The 22,203-nt window shown below is 39.6% G+C and overlaps 1 protein-coding gene and 3 non-coding genes across 4 annotated transcripts; 3 read left to right on the top strand and 1 right to left on the bottom strand.

Annotated features, from left to right (window-relative positions):
- Positions 1-3,236: 3,236 nt before the first annotated feature.
- Positions 3,237-3,358, bottom strand: LOC140924311 (U5 spliceosomal RNA). The gene has a single exon (XR_012164238.1). It is a non-coding gene; the product is annotated as a U5 spliceosomal RNA (small nuclear RNA).
- Positions 3,359-4,281: 923 nt separating this feature from the next.
- LOC140924351 (U5 spliceosomal RNA) lies at positions 4,282-4,403 on the top strand. Its single transcript, XR_012164254.1, has one exon. It is a non-coding gene; the product is annotated as a U5 spliceosomal RNA (small nuclear RNA).
- A 1,656-nt stretch (positions 4,404-6,059) lies between these two features.
- On the top strand, positions 6,060-6,180 carry LOC140924329 (U5 spliceosomal RNA). The gene has a single exon (XR_012164246.1). It is a non-coding gene; the product is annotated as a U5 spliceosomal RNA (small nuclear RNA).
- Positions 6,181-14,513: 8,333 nt separating this feature from the next.
- LOC140939234 (uncharacterized) lies at positions 14,514-15,456 on the top strand. Its single transcript, XM_073388813.1, has one exon. It carries the CDS (start codon positions 14,661-14,663, stop codon positions 15,195-15,197), a length of 537 nt encoding a protein of 178 aa, XP_073244914.1. The 5' UTR covers positions 14,514-14,660; the 3' UTR covers positions 15,198-15,456.
- Positions 15,457-22,203: the final 6,747 nt, after the last annotated feature.

The raw sequence follows: 22,203 nt of genomic DNA, 5'->3' as shown, positions 1-22,203 counted from the left end.
AGATATGATTTGTCTACATTTTCATTTACTTCAACTAGTTAAATAACTACCCTTTAATATAGCTGAAGCGTAAAAATGGTACCGCTTTCGGGCGGAACCTCCCCTTATAGGCCATTATAGGCTTGACTCCCCGGATTTGTTGTGGTGTGTTCACGTTCTCCATGTATTAGGAAGTTTCACTCTATAATCGTCCAGTGGACGTCAATGAAACTGTATCAAAAAATATGATGCAAGTGCAGAGCTCTTGCTTTTTTTTCTTCATGAGAAAGAATTCTTTTTTATTATTATTATTTTCACATGTTTCACATGTTCTAGGAAATATAGAGTCCTCCCAGGAGCATTTGAAAACAATAGCTTATACAAAATCTGGGGGGCAAACAGCGTGTATCATGGGGGATTCGAAAATAGAGAACTGATTATTGTTATTGTTGTAACCTCCAATAAGCTCTTCCTTTTATAGACACGCTTTGGTTGCCTCTCCCTTTCACTAGGGTCCTTATCATCATCATCATCATCATCACTATCATCATCATGAAAAAAGTGAATGCAAACGAAGGGTGAGACCTACAGCACTTTTAAAGCCTGCTCTGACAGAAATGAGAATTGAAAGAAGCTTGAATTTATTTAGCTTGCCTGTGTAACTGACGGTGCTTTAGACAGGCTTCATTCCGCGGGTGCTCTGCAAAGCAGCGAGGAAAATGGGGCTGGATGAGTCGCCAAACAGCACTCTTACACGCTTATCCCGCCAACATACAAAAAGAGTTCGTATACCCGGCTAAATAAAAATGACTTTAGTACTTTTTTCTTTACAGCAATCTTGAAAGGAGGAAGAATGAAATTCAACGAAAAAGTTCCGAAGAACGACGTAAGCTAGAAAAATTAAAAGACTTAAAGCAAAAAGTTTTAATGAATCAGCTCCTACAGCGGATCCAGCTGCTTCCGAAGAAACAACCGCTGGACACCAAGACTGTTTGCTCACTTCCTGATGTTCGCTTCGCAAGTTGCGCTTTTAGTGATGTGACACCTTAAAATAAACAAACAGTTATTAATAATTATTTACTTATTATCTACCTTGCAAACAGAATTACTAACTTTTTGCGAGAGCAAAGAATACGTTTTCTTTTCTGATTCATTATTAAACGTGAACAAGTGAAGAGCAATTTTTGTTTTGTTCAAGTTTCTTTAAAATCCTGAGTTAAGATGTAGTACCTGTAAACACTTGTCTTGATATCTTCATTTTCGTAGTGGAAAGCAAAACAAATAAGCCTCTTCTAGGAAACCTTCAACGTCAGCCTCGTACCCAGTCGTCCTCGGCGATTTCGGATGTGACGTCACCTGTCAAGCTTATCGGGAAAGTTCGCCGAGGACGCCTCGCGCTATCGCACTCGGTTCCAAGCCTCCTCTGGTAACTCGGAAAGCGCGAACTGGCCTGGGTACGAGGCTGCTTGAACGTGTGTTCCAGATAGAGTTATTTGAATCAGGCCAATTTTTACCTTTTGAGAAACCAGTTTGAGAATTTAGGGTACCAGAGAGTCTTTTTCTCAACTAATTGTTGAAAGGTCGAGTTTAAACCGTGACTACGGTCCATCTAATCCTACGTATCGAAAACGGACCTCTGGAGCCAGAACTGAGAAATTGTTCCTCGGAGAAAGAAAGCCAACTAGTAGAAACAACAACTTAGGTGAGAACAGCTTGCCTGCTTTGCGGCTGGGCTCCAGTGAACAAAGTATATGGGTAAATTGTTTGTTCAAATCAAAGCTGTCCGTTTATGTTGATTCGAATTCGCATCACTTAACCCTGTGCCTTTGTGGAAGCTGATAAAAGCCGAACAGCGTTTGCTTTTTTTTTTTAATTATCAAGCAAAAAACCCTGAGTACGAGAGAGTTTTTTTCTCACATGCGTCGGGATGCTTCAGTGTCGACCGTTCTTCGGACGAAACCACTGAGTACATGCGCATCGAAGACACTCGCGGTATTTAAAGAATCAAGGTTTTTATAGTTCTATCAATTCTTGCCAGCAGCAACCCATATTCCTACTATGGCTTCTTCATTTGTCATACAATCTCTCGATCTTCTTGAGGAGATCAATGAATTTGTTGAATTATTGAAGTTTAGGCTGTACCCTCCTTCGTGGTTGCGGTAACCCTGCAATTTGTGGCGTATATCATTGTTCGCTATAACTTTATACAACCCCGCCATACGACCACCCCGTTATTACGACCATTTTTTTGTGGCTCGAACAAAAGCCCACTCATTTTCTTATCTGAAAAACCCGTTAATCCGACCACCCCGTTATTATGACCAACGACCACCTTTGGGAGTCCTGAGTCGTTATTTTCTTTCTAAAATTACCCCCTGAATCAAAACAGACACAATCTGACAAACAATAACGCATTACTAATATTTTATTGAATATTTTTAGGCAAAGGTGTTAGTGGTTAGCATGACATCCGGTAAATTGCAGTGTTCAGTAAAAAGGATGCATGAATATACAATACAAAAGATCTGAAAGACTTCACTTTGCAGCATTTCAAGGCTCTCAAAGTTATTTTGCCTTCTTGTTTCTGCTGCCTTCCACTGTGGCTTTTCTCTTCAAGTCCATTTCCTGCTCTTTTCTCATAGATCGGTTATTTGAAATGTCTGATAATTTGTTAAGCATATCAACGTTTCTTGGCTGTCCAGTAAACTTGTAAACGCATGGGATTTCCATCCCGTATCCTCCCCCACATTTCACAAGCCCCTTCCTTTCATAACAAGGAACTGAAAGAAGTTAGCCTGCAGTGCAGGCGTTTTCTTTGAGCGCGCAATTTGCCTGCAAAAGCGGCATGTTGAAACTAAGGGTTACTATTTCTACTTTCCCCAATCTTCCACCGTCATAAAATCAAAGATGGCGGCTACAACAATATTACGAACACGAACAGGCCACACGAACAAGGTTTCACCCACCCAAAATACGCCTGCACTGCAGGCTAGAAAGAAGTCAGTGTTTTTTCTCAGTACTCGGTTTCGTTTAGTGTTACATTGTTCAGTTGCATTGAATTGCGGTTGTAAGGTTGTTAATTAACTGCAAAAAGGTTGATTTATAGCGGATTAAAGGTATACATGTAGTAGAATGTAGTTTAAAAGCATTTTGCACCATAACTTGACCCTACCCCGTTGATACGACCACCCCGTTAATACGACCAAATTTCCATGGTCCGAAGGAGGTCGTATTAACGGGGTTCCACTGTAGTGAGGAGCCCCGCCACAAGGCAGGGCGATGAAAAATTAGTCTTACAGACTCATTCAGTTGTTCTCCTCCACGGAAATCTTTAGTAAAAGGCAAAAGATTTTTGCGAGTTGAAGGAAAACCAGAGCAAGCGATTAATGATCAGACAGGGAAGTCTTTCAATGTGAGGCGGCGAGCCATATGGGATCAAATAGAACCTCCCTTAAGTATCAGTCAGAATACATGCGCATCTGGCACACTTACACGTTTTCACGGAATCAAGGTTTTTACAGTTCTATGTTGAATTGTATTTGACCATAGGCTCTAGAAACTGGTGAAAAAATTAAAATCGAAAGGCATGTGAAAAGAAAAAAAACTCCTTCGGTTTGTTTTGTAGTATTTATTCTTTGTATGAAGGCTACCAGGTTGGAATTTCCTATTTCTCTCCTTTTACTGGAAGTTTTTTCGTGCCTTCACTGGTAAACGTATGGCAGCCTTTGTATTAAATTAAAATAGTGAATACAAGTGAAGGGTGAGACCCACCGCACTTTTTAAATCCTGCTCTGACATAAATGAGAATTGAAAGAAGCTTGAATGCATCTAGCTTGCCTGCGTAGCTGACGGTAAAGCAGGAAGACTTCATTACGCGGGTGCTCTGAAAAGCCGCGAGAAAAACGGAGCTAGATGAGTCGCCAAACTGCATCCTTGTACGCTTATCCCGCCAAAATTGATTTTACTACTTTTTTTTCATTACAGAGTTTAGTGAAGGCAGAGAAAAACTTCTAGTAATCGGAGAGAAATCTCAGGAAATTCCAGCCTGGTAACCTTCATACAAAGAATCCAGCCCGGTTCTACCATCAAACTAAACGAGATTGTTTTTCACGTGTCTTTCAATTTTAATTTATTGCACCAGTTTCTAGAGCACATGGTCAAGTAGAATTCAACATGATGATTCAGTGAAAACTTTACGTGTCCGATGCGCATGCACTCTCATTGATATTTAAATTGTCCCATTCGATCCCACATGGCTCAAAGCCTCACATTGAACTAACTTCCTGTCTGAACAATTGAAGTCAGCTCTGATTTTCCTTCAGTGCGCACAAATCTTTCGCCTTTTACTAAAGATTTCCGTGGAGGAGAACAACTGAATGAGTGTTTACGACTAATTTTTCATCGCCCTGCCTTGTAGCTGGGCTCCTCACAATAAAGATGCAGCGAAGAATCATATCAAACTACAGGGTTAACGCAACCAGAAAGGAAAGGACATCAACAAAAACTTCAATAATTCAACAAATTCAATGATCTCTGCAAGAGGATCGAGAGATTGACAAATGAAGAAGCCAGAGTACGACTAAAGCTTTATGTTGGCAATAATTCAAATGATAGAACTATATAAACCTTGATTCCTTAAATACTGCGAGCGAGTGTCTTCGATGCGCATGTACTCTCATTAATTTATGTTTTTAAAATATGGTTCTATTTCTTCAATTCCCACATGGCTTGCCGCCTCACATTGAACAAGATCCCTGTCTGAACTATTTGTCGTCTGCTCTGGTTTTCCTTCATCACGTAAAAATCTTTCGCCTTTTACTAAAAACTGAATGAGTCTTAAGGAGTAATTTTTCATCACCCTGCTTGAGGCAAGGATCCTGAACAAAGCATTAAAGTATCGATCATATCAAAGTATCGATCATATAAACAGGCTACGCAACCATGAAGGCGACAGCAACGAAAAGTTGAAGCCCTGTCCACACTAATACTTTTTCAAAAGTGTACGCTTTCGTTGTCATCGAAAACGCAATGATCGACTCACGTCTACACTACCTTCTTAATGCGTTTTCGCCTGTCCACATTAAAAAGTTCCAAAATGATAGAATTACACGATGTGACGTGCTCTGTTGAACTCTAAGCGCATGCTATAAACACACGCGCCTCCGATTTTCATTTTGATGCGTTTCGACCCTTTTCTAGCGTCCACACTAATAATAATAACAAACCAATATATAATTATCCAGTCAAAGTTACACACACTGGTTTCCTCTTTTATCGAATCGTACTTTGCCTTTAATTTCTACACATTCTTTGTCTTCAACCCAACCTGACTCGCACGTGATTTAAAGTTGCAGCCAATAAAAACGCACAATTTTCGGGACGGGCACGGCATACGGGAAATTTAAAAAAACATGCCAATTTGTGACAACGATGAAAACGATATTCGAGCGAATTTTTGACGCTGGCTGACAACGTCATCCCGTGTAAAAAAACGGATCGAGTACCATTAGAAAAGACAAGCTAGTAATGACCAGTCACTAGCAATCTCGCATGCGTGAACACGTAACACCACCTGCGTCTTCCAAAGTCACTCCAATGACCCCATATGAATCCTTCGGACATAGGCCCGGATTGTAATTGTTTCGATCCAAGTAACCTGCCTTATAACAGGCTTTCGTTTCTTTCTAAATTATGATCCAAGCCAATTTTAGAAGGATTTGTAAAGAATCTAAAAATTGAGAGCATAAAGGTGCTTACATCTCCCCGCCAATTTGCACTAAAAGGCTGATTTTTGGCAAATGAACATTTTTTTAAATTTTGTTTTGTTCTTTCTGAATATGCCACTCAATCCCATAATTTCACAAATTGGAATTTTTGTGACGTCACACTTCTCTTCTCTATTTACGCTTTTCTTCACCACGCTTATATATCTTTTCGTTTTTCTACTTAAGACTTGAATCCGTCTTTAGGGGTTTTTGATGCGCATGCACTCTCATTAATGATTTAAATTGGTTCTTTTTCATACCACATGGTTCGCCGCCTCAGACTGAACAAGCTCCATGTCTGAATATACTATTTGTTAACTCTGGTTTTCCTTCAACAAGCATAAATCTTTCGCCTTTTACTAAAGATTTCCATGGAGGAGAACAAATGAATGGGTCTAAGAACTAATTTTTCGTCGCCCTGCCTTGAGGCAGGGCTCCTTATAAATAATAAAGAGGTTCTAAATCATTTTCTGGTGATTCTGATATGATCGATGGACCACTATCAAAATCAAATCATAGGTTTAGAGAGGTTTAATATTTCTTAAGGACTGTCAAATTTGATCTTACATACATATAAACATTCAAAATAACCTCCGATTTCACAGAAAGCCATGAAAGCGCTTTTTAGGTTAGTACATTGTGTACAGAAGAGACAATTACGAAGAAAGATTGCCTTGTCGTCTTTTGAGCAATTTTCGCTTGTAGATCTCTCCGCGACTTAAGTCCACTTAAATAAGGATGATACTGCGCCCTTCTTTAATCGTTTTTTTTTCTTTTTTCAGCATAAATGATGGCTAAGCCTGGGGTTTGAAATTGACCCCGCGATGCTCCAGTAATGCAAACCGAATGAGGCTCAGTTCAGACGTCGTGCTTCTGCCGTGCCGAACTAAATTCAGGAATTAAGTTCGACAAAGCACGGCAGAAGCACGGCGTCTGAATCAAACTTTTGAATAAAGTTCGGCAAGCAATTAAGTTCGACAAGCGCTGCCGTGCTACACGGCTCTGGCACGGCAGCGATTCAAACGTCGTGCTTCCTGCCGCGCTAAACAAAATTCAAAAATTATATTAATGTATTTTGGCGAGATTGCGTTCCCAAGGGGAGTTGGGAGAAGAATTGTTACGAGGCATCAGTGAATCCTGAATTTGGTTCGACTCTGGCACGACGTCTGAATCAAAGTTGTTTTCCTGCAGTGCTACAGTCGAACCAAATTACAATTAAGTTCGGCACGGCAGAAGCACGACGTCTGAACTGGTCCTGAATGACTTTCTCCGATCCGCCGTCATTAGTTGAGGTTCAATTTAAACGCCTACCTTGAAATAGCCCTTTTCACAGTTCCCGGTGTCATCTCGGAACAGTAACCACGCAAACACCATATCGAGGCTCCTTTATCACGACGGATATCTACAACCCAATTTTTTCGTTGCTGATTGTCGATGGGAAATTTATGAAATGACATATTTTTTCTTCAGGATTAGAACTGCTGGCACTGTTACAAAGACGAACACTACAATGTGAATCAGATTGTCATCTTTATCAGTTGTAGCCATTTTCTTTTATTTATGCATCCGAGCTTCGTTTTTGTGTGAGGCACCATTTTGCGAAAATCAGCCCAAAATGGAGAGGCTGGAAAAAATGTGGTTTTTTCCTCTACCAAAATTCCGAATTCCAATGATTAAGTTAGTCCATCATTTTACCTTTTGCCTTTCAAAATCATTAGCCTGGTTTTAGGGCTAATTTTGTCTCTAAAAAACCTTTAGAAATTTACAATGCATTTCAACGAAAATAGAAGAATTCAACATAGAAATGCAAAAAACTTGATTCCTTGAATACTTAAGCCTAGTTTTCACTAGCGACAGAATCGGCGTCGGAGTCGTAATCAGAAGCATAGAACTTTACGATCTAGTGAAAATAGCGTCCTGATTCTTCTGCCTCCACTTAGGACTCCGTCGTCGGAGTCGCAAGCAGAAGCGGAAAAACTACAGCTGTCCAATCCCCAAGTTAACCCTCGTACTCATCTGAAAGACTCCTGCGTGTCTTAAATTTGGTAAGACCTCTAACTGTGCTGGAGAAAATTTGCTACAAAGAAAACTCTGAGTCTGGGCAGCGAACGATGCGAACTTCCCAGTGTTTTTATTTGACTTGTTCGTGGCGCAATGCACTCTGGTTAAATCCAATGCATTGTGGTAAAAAGTGTGGTTAAATGCAATGCATTGTGGAAAAAAGTGATGAATTCGAGAATTCGTCGCCCCTCATATATTTCCCTAAAATCCTGATTACGTTGCTGCTCGCTCCCTACGGTCGCTCCGCAGCAATAACATTTCAGTAAAAACTAGGAATTGCATAAAGAAAAAGGCATAGTTTTTTGTTTACGATCCGTCTCCTGTTAAATTCCAAAAGTTTTTGCCGGCTGTCAATCACACTAAATTAAGGATCCCTATGTTATCTATGTTTACTACTGAGCTGATGGAGAAAAGCACCTGCACTCTTGTATGAAAGACGAAAGTTTGTAAATTAGGTCTCCTTTTCTTTCCCTGGGTTTGAATGGTATTTCAAGTGACACAAGATTTTTTTTAGCATTACCCAGGGCTGTTGCTAAGTTTTTTGTAACGGGGGGTATTATCGCGAGTGCCGAAGGCACGAGCCTTGTAGAGAGGGGTCTGAGGTTATCCTCCTCCAGAAAATTTTCAAATTAGGAGGCTCCAAAATGCTATTTTCAGCACTTGTCATGAGATATGTCTCCGAAAAATAGACCTCGAAGATGAAAATGGCAAACAATTGCAAATCACTATAATCAAAATAACTGAGTCTAAAGAAAACAAATCCACCCACAGACTTGATTTGTCTGGCTCAACAAGTCCGGAGGGGGGGCAGCTGCCCTACGGCTCTGTTACCACGTTGAACTGACTAGGTTGATCTTCCGGCATACACATAGGTTTAAAGCTTCTGATTGAGGGTGTTGTGGTCTCAATTACTCTCCAGCGATTTCTGCAACAAGATTTTGCCTTTCGAACACCTCGTCTTCTTGCAGCAGATCTCTATGGTTAAGTTCAATTTATATTCAAGTTCATATTACATTGGTCATTTCGTCCATTACTTTATTGTAATTACACTTAGGACTATGTTTAAGTGTTGACTCAAACGGGCCTAGAGTCCAACATGGACTGGCAATAGGTGAGCACAAAATTGGAACGGGAGTCGGGGAACTCCCTATGATGGCCTATACGGGGAGGCTCCGCCCGAAAGGGGTATCTTTTTCAGGCTTAAGGTATATGAAAGGGTAGGCATTTCACTAGAGGAAGTATATGAAAGGGCGAGTGCGCGTATTGCAGCCTAATTAGCAGCATCTTTGGCTATTCTTAAAGAAAAAAAAACTAAGTTTAAGAATTTAAGGAAAAAGTAGAAGGACTTAATTTTTCAGAATTTAATATACACAGGAGATTTCACCCCTTTAAGTATAAATGCTTGTAAAAGTAGAGGTGGAACCGGGGGGAGAGAGGGTGGATGGTAAAATAGGTTAAAAATAGAGAGATGAGAGGAGCACTTTGATGGAGCACATTGTTCAAGAGGGTATAAATACAAAAAAAACCTGCAATCTGGAGGCATTTTTGAAGACTTAATGTAAACGTTATCAAAACAAGAAAAACAGAGAAATCTTGTCCAATAAACCTCTCCGGCAAAGGTGTTGACAGGGTTGCTGACTGCTCAATCGTACTCTTCTCGACCCTTTGGCGTCAAGTTTTTTTACGTTTCTTACGACAGGAGGAGCAAATCGGCTATATAAAGTTGAACTGAACATTCTGGTACTTTTAAGTGTCACTAATTTTTACAAAACCAGAGACATGTTTTAAACACTGTTTAAGTTAAAAAAATTATTTTTATTGCAAGAATGAAATACTTTTCATACACGTCCCCAGGACATTCCTCTTAGAAAATGGCAAGGGGGGGAGCCCTGGGAACGAGGTTGAATCCTGACTCCGTGTAGAAAGTTCTTTCTTTTTTTTCATCAGAAAACTATCTTTTACAACACACGGATTAACCTTTATGTATAGTATTTTAAAGGTAAGAATTTATTAGGGCAAGATTTCCGATTTCGATTTCCGCCGTCTCCCGGTCCCTTGGGGGCTCATTTTCCAGCACAGCGGCTTACAATCGAACCTAACAAGACCTTGGCGTTCGCAAAAACCTGCCAAGAAGGTGTCTGTGCCTTGGGCAGATTGTCATTTTAGTGTTAGCCTGTGTACACACCACCCCCCACCCCTTCGGAGAAGGGGCCCCTTCTCCGATTTTTCCTAAGGGGAGGGGGGTCTGTACACAGGCTATTTAGTGTCTGTGCATTGGGCAGATTGTCATTTCAGTTCCAAATAGCTACCAAACCTCTACTCTCGCTAATATGAGTTCATTCAGTCATTGACTTTGCTACACTTAGACAAGTGACAGCTGGCTAAGTGCGACGTAATATCATTCATGCACTCTGCGACCAACACATTTCCCTCCACACCCCTACTGTGACCACACTCTGTCTTGACGATCTCGCGGAAAGAACAGCTTGATGAAATAGCCGAATAAGCCATTTTTCACAATTGATCTCCTCGGCGATTTCAATGACATAATCATATTTGGAACTGGCACCTGTTGCATTATAATTCAATTAGATTGAAACCAAAACAAGATTATCTTGGGAATACGGATGTTATACCCTAACAAAAACTAAAAACTGAGATAATCCCTTTTACGTGTATTCACTGAAAAAAGAAACTATTTTTCCCGTTTCATTCTGCTTCCGATAAACGCTTTAAAGATCTTTGAATGAAACTGAAATTTACCGCTAATTTGCCTTTTGCAAAGCTATACATGGATTTTCTCTTTAAAAAAACTTTTTAAGATAGAAAAAGTGTGGGCCATTTTTTTATTTTATTTTTATTTTTTTTATCAGAGTACCGCGTACAAAGATCTGATAAGCAAAAAAGAGTGTCCACAAATTTTATTGTGCTGACAAGAGGACTTACCTTGCAGGTTAACTCTTATTTTTTATTATTATCAATAACTATCATTTAAAAAAAGATGAGAATACAATAAAATTGATCGATACAAGTCAAAACGCTATTGTTTTCTAATCGACCGCCCCTCTTTAGGAATGCGTGACAAGTCGCAGTAATTGAATTATTTTAAGCCACGCAAACATATATCATGATATATTATTCAGCTGACTCTTCCTCGTCAAAAAAAACCAAAACAAAACAGACCTTAGATAACTTTATTTAAACACGGTTAAAATTCCTTCAGCATGTACTAAAAATCTAAGATCTATTATACCTAACTAAACTAACTCTGATTAAAAATATATTCTTAAAATTTTAACCACCTCGCTATTTACAAATAAAAGCTGCTTTTCAAGGACGTCGTGTAAAACTGTATTAATGTATGATCTCATTCAAAACTGTTGCGACACAGTTTGCGTTTAAAATCATGTAAAGAATCTGCAGATCTTAAATCATGGGATAGGCTGTTCCATAGCTTAGCTCCGCTATAGGAGAAACTTTACTTTAAATAATTGGTACGGGGCAGTGGAAGGACTAATTTATTTTCAGTATTCCTCAATCGATAAGAAGTTATTTCGTCACGAGATACAAATTTAGATGTTATATAGTCGGGAGTCATCCCATGTACGGTTTTATACATCATAATAGAAGTCGATACTTGTCTCTGGTTAAGCTTACGCCAACCCAGTGCCAGGAACAAATCGTCCACATTACAATCAGAATTAGCGGACATTAGAATACGGGCTGCACGATTTTGGAGCCTATGCAGCTTATCGGAAAGACCAATGCCGCAGTTGCTCCATACGACATTACAGTAATCAAAATGCGGTTGAATTAAACTGTCGTAAACATTAATTAATACATTAAAAGGAATAAGATGTCGTATTCTTTTAATTGCACCCAAAGCAGAAGCAATCTTTTCACAAATACTCTGTATGTGGCATTCCCAGCTTAAGTTTTGGTCAATATGCACTCCAAGAGATTTTGCCGTTGACACTTGAGGGGATTCTAAGTGATGGTTAGTGCTTTTCTGTGGAAAAGAGAGTTATTTTTCCCCTTAGAAATGTGAAATGTAAGGATTATGTTTCACTGTAAAACAGAGTGAGATCTGGGTACGAGATTACTATGAGTCCACTATCATTTCCGATGTTCCTTTCGGCGAATCCAAAAACGGATTTTTGATCCTAGATTTGCCAGATTTCGCGGTCGAAAGGAACGTGAAATCCGAAATTGGATTTGTAACCTTGGTAACCTTTCGCCAACGCGTGCAATATGCACGACAGCCTCTCAAAAAATGACGTGTTTTATGCGATTATACCGTGCAGAATTTAGTGGTCGGCAGTTCGAATAGCGACGATGGAACATATAAAACAGACAAATAAAGAAGCGCATTAAAATTAAAAATTATTTAAAGAATGTCGGCCAGTTTGATCCAGTTCCATAGCTCGGGTTTTTTTATGTAACACGATCGAGTGCCCGTCGCGTCTACAAGCGAGTTTGTAGCTAGATAGCAGTTCATTTGTTACTTTTACTTGTTTCTGATTTCAAGCAATCTTTGGAGACAAATGGTTAGTATATGGATATTTTAATGTACCAGGAACAATCTTATAATGTTTTCAGATGTTTTGCGGCAAATGACAGCAACGGGGAAACTCTACGGCCTCTTTGGGAATACTTCAACTGGAAATACCTCTGGATCATCTGACTAATTTCGGATCCCCTGACTGTGAATGGAACAGCGTAGATCACTAATCCGTTAATCTGGATTTGGATTCTTCGGATTTCAAATTCAATGAATCCTTAAAGGATTCACCAGATCAAAAATCCGGATTTGGATTTGCCGAAAGGAACGCGAAATCCGTTCTTAGATCTAAAATCCGATTTTGGATTCACCGAAAGGAACACACCCCTAGTCTAGAACTGAAGTCTCTCTTGCATTGTGCTGCGATTAACGATTTCCGATTTCTTCGTCCGGTAGATAATATGCTGAGTGCAGAGCACATCTATCACGAAGTTCAACATACTTCAACTCATTCCGGCAGGCAGCTTCCATTATCGATTCCTTGAAAGAAAACTCTCTGACAACCCTATGTATTTTAATCCCAACCTATTTCCAACGCATTTTTATTCCTTCAAGGATTTTGGCTGATGTCACATTCTTGGCTCGGCGCCGTCATTTTGGATTTCCTGTTATTTGCCAGGCGTCCTCGATTTTCTCGACAAGCTTGACAGGTGATGTCACTTCCGATATGGCTGAGGACGACTAGGAAAAAGGTAGCCTGCGAAGCGCAGACGCATTTCCGGTCGTCGCTTCTCTCCCTCCGAAAAATAGCGTCTGCGAACCCGAGCGACAAAACGATTTCCGTGACGTAAAACATTTTTAGCCAATCGCGGTTTAGCTCTTAAAATCAAGGAACTAACTCGCGAGACTTCTCGCAGGATCGTGCGCGATGGATATGTTTTCAAGTCGAAATTGAAAGGACGACGTGGCTTGTGTATAGCCGTCCTTTTTTCTCAGAACGACGCGTTTACGAAAGTTAATTTGCCAGGATTGTGGGACTGATTGACGAAATAAGTATCAAGAGGATTCATATCGAAGAAAAGATTAGAGGACATTTTTCATCTATTTGCCTACGGAGTCAATGATTTATCAGACGTAGTTGTTTTGATCATATTCGAAACGATAACTGTCCTAATGACAGTAGACGCATCATGCCGTTTGTTGCTTCTGTTCCTTTCTGGTTCCTGGCAGGAAAGTATGCCTTGGAGAACTCTTCGATAGTTTGTCGTGTGCCGTTTTAGATATTTTTTAGTAGATATCCTTTATCTTTGAAAGGTAGGACATGTGGTAATTGATTTCCCATGCGTGGTTGCTTCTTGGTTCAGATAGAACTTTGATCAGATCGAAAGCATTTTATATTTGCTCCGGTATATTTCTTTAAATACATGTTCTTTTCAAGGTTCTCATTTCCATAGTTTTTTGTGAGATGAGTAGAAGCGTCGTAGCTGAAATGGCATTTTGACTATGATCTATTTACTGCTGTAACTATTTATTTCACGCTGGGTCTGGCCCAGGTTTATAATATTTCAGATCATTGTGTTGTGGCGATACTAGAATTATTAACGAGCGATTGTTAGAGATTTCTGAATCAGTCAAGGATGTGTCTGTGTAATTGATTCACCACCTTTTGTCAGCGCTGGTTAAATTGAAATAAATAAGTCTGAGCGCGATGTCATTAAGCTATGTTGCTTTCCTTTCGCTGTAGCGATTATTTTGTCCAGGTTTTGTTTATGTCACGTACTACCGTATTTTATAAAGCGAAACCAAAGGCCCACATCACATACATAGCTTAAGAAGCAGTTGCTTCATAAAGAAGTCAGCATTCAACGTCGCAGGAAACCTTGTTATGGTCGTGAAATTCACGTTCCAAAGCATATTTGGTAATTCTCTCCAAAATCCAAGACACTTCAGCGCGCGAGGTCGCGAGGAGTCACTCGAGCTGTATTCTATCCTTTGATCTGATTGGCCTACATCAAAACAAAAGGTTTTACGTCACGGAAATCGTTTTGTCGCTCGGGTTCGCAGACGCTATTTTTCGGAGGGAGAGAAGCGACGACCGGAAATGCGTCTGCGCTTCGCAGGCTAGGAAAAAGGGTGCCAAAAGGGCAAATTGTATACAGACGTTTAAAAGAGCCGCCATGCTGGCGCTATGAGTATTTACAATCATCATTATTATTTATTACTTATAATTATTATTGAAAAATTCCGCATTGCTCAGTAGTACGTCACACGACCACTTGAGAGCAAACAGGAACTGAGTTGAACTCGAAATTGCTGTTGAGCTAGAATACAGGAAGAAGTGAAGCGGCGTCGTAATGGCAAATAATCGTGGCACAATGTTTTCCAGACGCAATCCTCCGCCTGCTAACAACCAAGAGTTAATGGCACCTTGGTTCAAACATCGCTTCCTGGTGTATCTTCAACGAATTCAGCAGGGAGGTGCTCCAATTGGTGGTTTATGTTCCTGTACACTGGGAATTCAACAAAATGTTTACACGCAGTTACCACCGGCTCAACAAGCCCAAGTAGCCGAAATATTTCGCGCTGCCGAAGGAGCTTGGGCTGGAAATGGTCCACAAGGTGGATTTTCCGCGCCTCAGACAGGAGGCGGTGGAAGGCCTGTCTTTCCAGTTTTCTTGGCTGAAACACCCCACCAAGGCGACCGTATCATCAAAGTATTTGCTTGGAGTGATACACGCGGTACGTTTTGTTTGTCTACAGGTGGAAATAGGCGTTTGGTTGCTAAGCCATATGCTACTGCACAGTTCTACTCTGGGCATACACCGGATAACCAGGGAGTTGAAATGTGGCCAATCTTTCTAGTGTTCGCTGACATTGCCGACGCTCATTAAATAGACAAGGTTGTCTCGCGTGACTTAGCATAAACTTGCTGTTGTGTATAACATAAGCACTTTTTAAAAAGGGCGCATGATTGTGAACGTTCTTTTTCGTTTTTTAGGCGAACGGACTGTTAGTTAACACATCGTGTTTCATGAAAGACATTTTATATTTCTTAATTTGGGCTTTTGTGTGTTGAAGTCTGTACGATAATGCGATAAACAAGTTATATTCACATACACCTACTGTACTAAGCAATAAATATAGTGTTTGCGTGCTAAAAAAGTGTCATTCGTTTACCTCTGGAAATATTTAAAGATCCAGTAAGGGAAGAACCAATTGGGCAAAATTGTACACAGACGTTTAAAAGAGCCACCATGCTGGGGCTTTGATGATTATAATCATCATCATTATTATTTATTAATTGCGCGACTACACGACTGCAACGTGAAACCTCCAAATGCGACTTTTCATGGAGGTCTTGAACATATTTCGACAAATTTTCTTTTCACTTTTTGAGCCTGGATAAAGTCGTTTTAAAAGAATTCATCTTCAGGAATAATCGCCAGCATTTTAGGAATTTAGCGGGTCCAAATAGGCGAGACAAATTTTCAAAGGACGCTCATTCATTTTTAGCGACGCTTTTACTGTCGTCGTTTTCGACGTTGCTGAAGCTCCTTAATATTTGCTTCAACGCGAATTAGGTCGTTGTTTCCGCGGTTTTGATTCATTACTACCCTACGGACACAGCGCGCAAAGCGCGAATGAAAACACAACGACATGTATGGAGTGACTCATGCTGGATGCCTAATGGACTCAATGGTCCAGCGCGTGATTTAATGACAAGATATCTTAGCAATACTGTTCAACGAACATTTAAGAGCGGATGTCTCCAAAACAAACTACAAGAGAAAAGACGTTATTTGCATTTCGCGGTTTGATAGACAAGCTCGGGAATCACAAGCCTGCGATCGGTAAAACTGCATCGTAAAAAAAAATTGAGACTGTCTTCTGTTTTTTTTCACGCAAATCAGAAATAATCGCTGTATGCCATGTTTACGTGACGCAATCGAGTCCTAAACGACTCTTTCACGTGATACGTGCATGTCGAGCCAGCGGGAATTTCGCAGTGGTTTGTCTCAGTTTCATTTCAGAAATGAAGTCAAACAAGGACACAAGGTACAAAAAATAAATTGTAGACCTGATTATATAATAGAGAGGATAGATAGTTGGTGTAGATTTTGAAAACTTCAGGGGCACCCAATGGATCTGTTCCTCAAAGTATCTCTTCTTCAGGCACATTGTTGCTGGCTGGGAGATGTGAAAGAAATAATAGTCCTTGGAAGGAAAGTGTTGCTGGGAAAAAGATAATTCAGGGTGTCAGAGGGGATTTGAAGTCTAGAATAGCTGCTACGGGTTATTTGTATGGGTTACTTACCACTCAAGATCTGAATTGTGCCCTATGAAACTTCCCAGTAAGTCAGGTTGCAGGTTGTAAGGTTGCTCGCTGGGAACTCTTCCATCAGTCTTGCTGGGAGTGAGGAACAGATAATTTTTTTCCAGCAATCTCCCAAAATGCTTAAAATAGTCTCAGAAAACTTTATTCACGCTTTGTTGTTGTTTTTAGGTCTTTTTCTCAAAATTTCCCGTTGGGTGCCCCTGAAACTTCGCTGTTTCGTGATCGGAACTTGACCCAAATGTTGATATTGGCGAGGCGAGTTCAAATAATGCACCTGAAGGCCACAGACCTGCCAACTCTCACGGTTCTGCCGTGAGTCTTACGATTTTTTGTCATTTCTCACGGTCTCACGACAAGGCTCCTCAATCTCACGGGTTTTGGGAAAAATCATTCTGAAATGATTTAAGTTGTTGAATCAGAATAAAAATGGGAAATTAATTTCGAGGAATGCTTGTGCCATAAAGTGAGAAACTAATAAAGAAGAACACTGTTCTTACTTTTTTGTACCCAGCTGTGATTTTCGCTTGTGTTCAATAAACTTAATCGTTTTTCTTCGTGTCTGTCCGCCATTTTGAAAGATGAGTAGGCCCTGGGAACGAGGTCTAATTCCCAGGCGTCTCCCATGTTGAGTTTCCCAGTAGTCTTTGTAAGTTCAATAAAACATTTAAATAAACTGTTAATGACTTTCCTCGATGGAAAAGGGGTTTGTTTAATCTTGATCGGGAAAAAAATAGAATCTCACTATTTTTTATAGAATCTCCAGATTTTTTTTCATGGGTCTCCAGATTTTCCTTTATCAGGGGTTGGCACGTCTGAGGCCGGAATAAGAGTTCTTCATTCACAGCTGACAAAATGGTATGAAACGTTCCACCTAATGCATATGAAGCATCTATGTATCACTGTGAGACTTGATTTTGGCTGAAGCATTTGTTGGGGGATTGATTTGTGTGGCGCCGAACCTCTTATCTATCTGTCAAGTCAGAAAAGTCAAATTACACTTAAATGCTCCGTGAACTTTGCGTTCCCAAAAATTCATTTCATATCGTTGCCCAGAGTTTTGAAAGCATATTTTGAAAGCTTAGAGATTGCTTTTTAACGTGCAATATCTTTTTCTGTTTGAAATCATGTATCGGATATGATTTTAGGCCTTTGAAATTTGACAATCAGTTATTTTGCTTGCGTAAAATCCTTAAAATTTTGTAAATACTTAAAAATTGATCAAATATTCCAGTTACAATCAATTCGAGAACATAACCACTCAGTATGTGTATTAAAACCCGTTTAATACGATAAGAAACTTTTTGGGTTGAATGATTTTTGAATTCGATTCAAATCGTGTCTTTTCGTAGCCCGGTCTAAAGGCCCGCAAATAGCTAGCGGAGGCCGTCAATCGCCCGAAATTGGCATTCGCTGTATCGCCAAAATATTTATCCAATGAAACTAAAATTTATATTTTCACAACTAGAATACCTAGAGTAGCCTACATTATTTTTTGGGGATTTTCCAAAAATTTTATTTTTCCCACCTCTGGTCGATATTTACAGACATCCGCCCTTAAATCATATGGAACGCGACAGAAAGTAGAATCAAAGGAATGATGCACTACCCTGTACGAAAACCCGGAACAAAAAACCCATTGGGACAAAAAAACCGGGCACGTACTCCTCGATCGAATGAATTGTATCGAGCTCCGAGGATTAGAGCTTTAGACTAACTTAGGAACTAATAATAAGTTTGGTCACCGACAAGACAACGGCTGTCCTAAAGGCGAGATAGCCAAAAACGCGTCTACGTCGATATTCATACAAATATTCATAGCGTATAATCAAATGTCAGAAATGTAGTTACGAAACCTCTATTAGAAGACTGAGTAATTAAGAACAAAAGGTTGACACAAATGTGAAAAGAATGCGACGAACCGTAATGAAACAGCTTTTCAACGGTTGTTACGTTGAAAAGCATTTATTCCCTCATCTATACGAATACGCTACTGCAATTTACATCATTTGCTAATGTTTGTTAAATTTTAGTTTTCTTTCACTCTTCTTCGAAAACTTCCTGTATGTTGACCCAACACGCAGTCGTAAGCCTCCATTTCGAACCAAACGATGCCAAAATCTAAATAACATTTAGCTTCTTTTACTCTAGAATAGCTATAATCGTTGTAATCAACATCAAAATATTGATTTTAATGCCTGCATCAAGATGGGAAACAAGCGCCAGCAAAGTTCAAGCCAGAAAGTTTGTGTTTCCCATTTTGAATACGCCTTTTTTTTTTACATTCGTGCGCTCAGTGGCCTGGCCTTTAAATAGAAGCAAGGCTGGGGCTGGGTGTGACCATGTTATGCAACAAACATTCTTGGAGCTTCCTTATAAACTATTTGGATAATGTATCTGGGCCCAGTTGTTCGAAAGGTGTATAACGCTATCCACTGGATAAGGCAATTAGTTTCTCTTATATTTATCTCGTGGATAGCGCTATCCAGCCTTTGAACAACCGGAGGTTGATGTCTTAGGGGAACTGCTGGTGTGTCAAAAGTTTCAGGTGACTTTTTCGTCTCATCTGAAACAGTTTGCTACCCTGATGGGTACGGTCGAAGTTCGAGGACATGGAGTAGCCGAACTTTGTAAGAAAATCATAGTGGACGTTTTTCTTATCAAGGAGAAGTCCTTCTACAACCTTAGGTCAAATGATGAACTGATACTTGCTCCACCGACGTTCAAGTCTAAAAAGACCTTAGGCGACAGGGCTTTCCAAGTGCCTGCACCGACTCTATGGAACAAACATCCCAAGTGCATTAAGGATGGAAACAAGCTTGAAGCCTTTTAAAGCCAAACTAAAAACTTAACTTTCTAAAGAAGCCTATGATTTAAAGTTTTACGACTCATGAGTGACTTGTCGATTAACGTTTTTAATATGATTTCAATTACTTAGTTTCAATACATTTTTTAATCGAATTTTATAATTGCCTTTTTAATAGTATATATAGAGAGATTTATACTAAATTTGTAGGGAGTTTTTTTAGGACATTTTACGTATAATTTTATATATTTTTGTAATTTTAATTTTATTTATTTATTTATTTTATTTATTTATTTTTTGTTAGTGCGCATTAGATCATATATTTGAATGCTATTTTGCGCCTAATAAATAATAAATTATTATTAATATTATTATTATTATTGTTATATAGAAATTTTAGGCAGACGTTTTCCCACAATAATCGTAATATCTTGTTAATAGAATTTGAAGAACTCAATCTCCGAAAATCGTTTGTAAGTTATTAAAAAAAAAAACAAACTCCGAATATTTGCTTGCCGTCAATGAATCCCGACCGTTCTTGTTTTACACGCGTTCGACGGTCTTAAAGGCTAGAGAGAATGGAGGGTCGGTGAACAGGCTAGCCTTTCCCAAATTTTAGAGATTTCTAGAAATTATTTGCTCCTTCCAACAAATTTGACAAAAAAAAGGCGTTTGGTGCCCCTGGTATGAAAGTTCCAAACAATATAAACAAAATGCATTATAGTTGGCCGACTAGGCCCGCTGCCTCGCGACACGTCATGCATGTTATATTGAGGGCTATGGTGTTTCTTTCGGGGAATCATACGAGGCTTTATTTCTAAGAATGCAGAGACAGTCCCAGAGCTTTCAATTTCCACTTTCCTTTCTGTTCTTCTCGCGAGACAGATTTCTTGGTGAGTACGTTGATCCAGTCAATTATACTTCCTAGTTTAAGATTCGAATATTCAGTCTTCGTCCTTGACATTTCAGTCAACTAGGAACTTAGAAGAGAGATTTGTTTGTTTCTTTCCTCCTTCTCGGAAAGCGAGACGATTTCTTGTTGATGATCAGGGGCAGGACAAATTAAGATTTTTGGTTGCGATTCCTATATATTGGCAGGCTCTTCACCAACAAAAGATTTTGAGAACTTTCTCTTGATTGCAAGGACAGTGGTTGCTTTAAAGCTTTTCCAACTTTATTCAAAATATTTAGTTCTGCGTCCACCGCGAGTTAAATATTACCTTGTTGTCTCATTGCGATATTTTAAACATGAACTAACAGAAGTGTCGGAAAGGTACAGAAAAACATTTATTTATTCTCACTGAAAGTTTTGAATCTTTCAAGTTCATCAATTTTACAGGTTAAGCAACACTGAAAAATTGACGGGTTTTTTTCCCTCTGTTTAAATTTTATTCATGCATCACCTTTTTTACTTTTTTTGTTTGATTGATTATTTTCATGAGCAAAGGCGAGTTTGTTGATGAGAACTTTGTTCTCCTCTGGCACATTGGTATACATGTAAGCTAGCAGCAATGTACGAAGATCGCTTTCCATGTTAATAGCTAACCAACATTAGTAGTTAACTGAGAATTGGCCACAAAAATAGCAGTTAACTGATATTTGGCCGAAAAATTAGCAGCCAACTGAGAATTGGTTACCCCCATTAGCACCCTCTTGTATGGAGTGTGTGCGAAAATCTTCAATATGAATTGGTATATTTTAAAGATCTACACCGCAACGACCAAGGATACTATTGACCGACAACATACAGAGCGGGGGCAGCTAAAGTGTCAACTATTACTAGCTATCACGTAAAGCCTACATTATTTCAGAAAGCAGGCAATATTTCCAAAAGAGCTTTCAGTTATCACGCAGAATTCAACTATTTTCCGTGACTTAAAATTGAGTATACTTGATACACAGCGAGAACTCGAGCTGGGATTCGAGCCAGTTATAACATGTGTACTTTACTTAGTCATCTGCATCAGACGATTCAGATTCTTCATTTTCAGGAACTACGGATTGACCTCTTGCAAGCCGTCTCTTGTGATTTTCAAGCCAACGCAAGAATTCACCCAAGTCAATCTTCTCTCTTACACTCTTCAGCATATCAGGGAATGAAGGATGAGGCTCATGCATTGGGTCGCATTTGAATGGCCTTAGCAACCTCAGATCCCCCAGCACTATGTCTTCATCTCTATCAGCACTTTTTTTAGTGTGAGCAGTTAACGGTGGCTTGACATTTGAACTCTCATCATAAGCATGCAGAGCTATGCAGGGATTCACTGACTCCAGTGACTGCCATTGAGCTACGAAGCACAGCCTTCTCAGTCTTATTTGCCCCCATTGAAGTTATCAGATTTTTTGTGCTCTTGATGGTTAAAGCTCCATTTCTAAATCATTTGGCATGTTGACTCCAATTTTCCCTTTCTTGTTGGTCCCTCTTCCCCAAATCACACGTTCGGACACCTGGTGGGTCAGCATGCACTTTACTGAAGTTAGGAAGTACATTCCTTCAATTGCATACTTGGACAATTTGTTATTGGCTTTGAAAACCCACAAAAGGTATTTCCAATTAATAACATTTCTATCTCCATCACCTTCATGAATTGTGTCATTCAGTTGCATAAAACTATGAACAGTTCAATCAAAGAGAGGCCATAATTCTGGACTTTGACATCGACTGTCACACCCAAGTGGAAAACATGGTAGTCAACAAACTTCCCAAGTACCTTATCAAAGTGTTCCTTCTTTGCCTCCAAGCTTGCATTTTGTTCGG

Source organism: Porites lutea, chromosome 1 (genome assembly GCF_958299795.1).
Source record: "Porites lutea chromosome 1, jaPorLute2.1, whole genome shotgun sequence".
NCBI classification, from domain to species: Eukaryota; Metazoa; Cnidaria; class Anthozoa; order Scleractinia; family Poritidae; genus Porites; species Porites lutea.
Note: the sequence above shows the minus strand (reverse complement) of the source record. Positions and strands in the feature narration are given on the sequence as shown.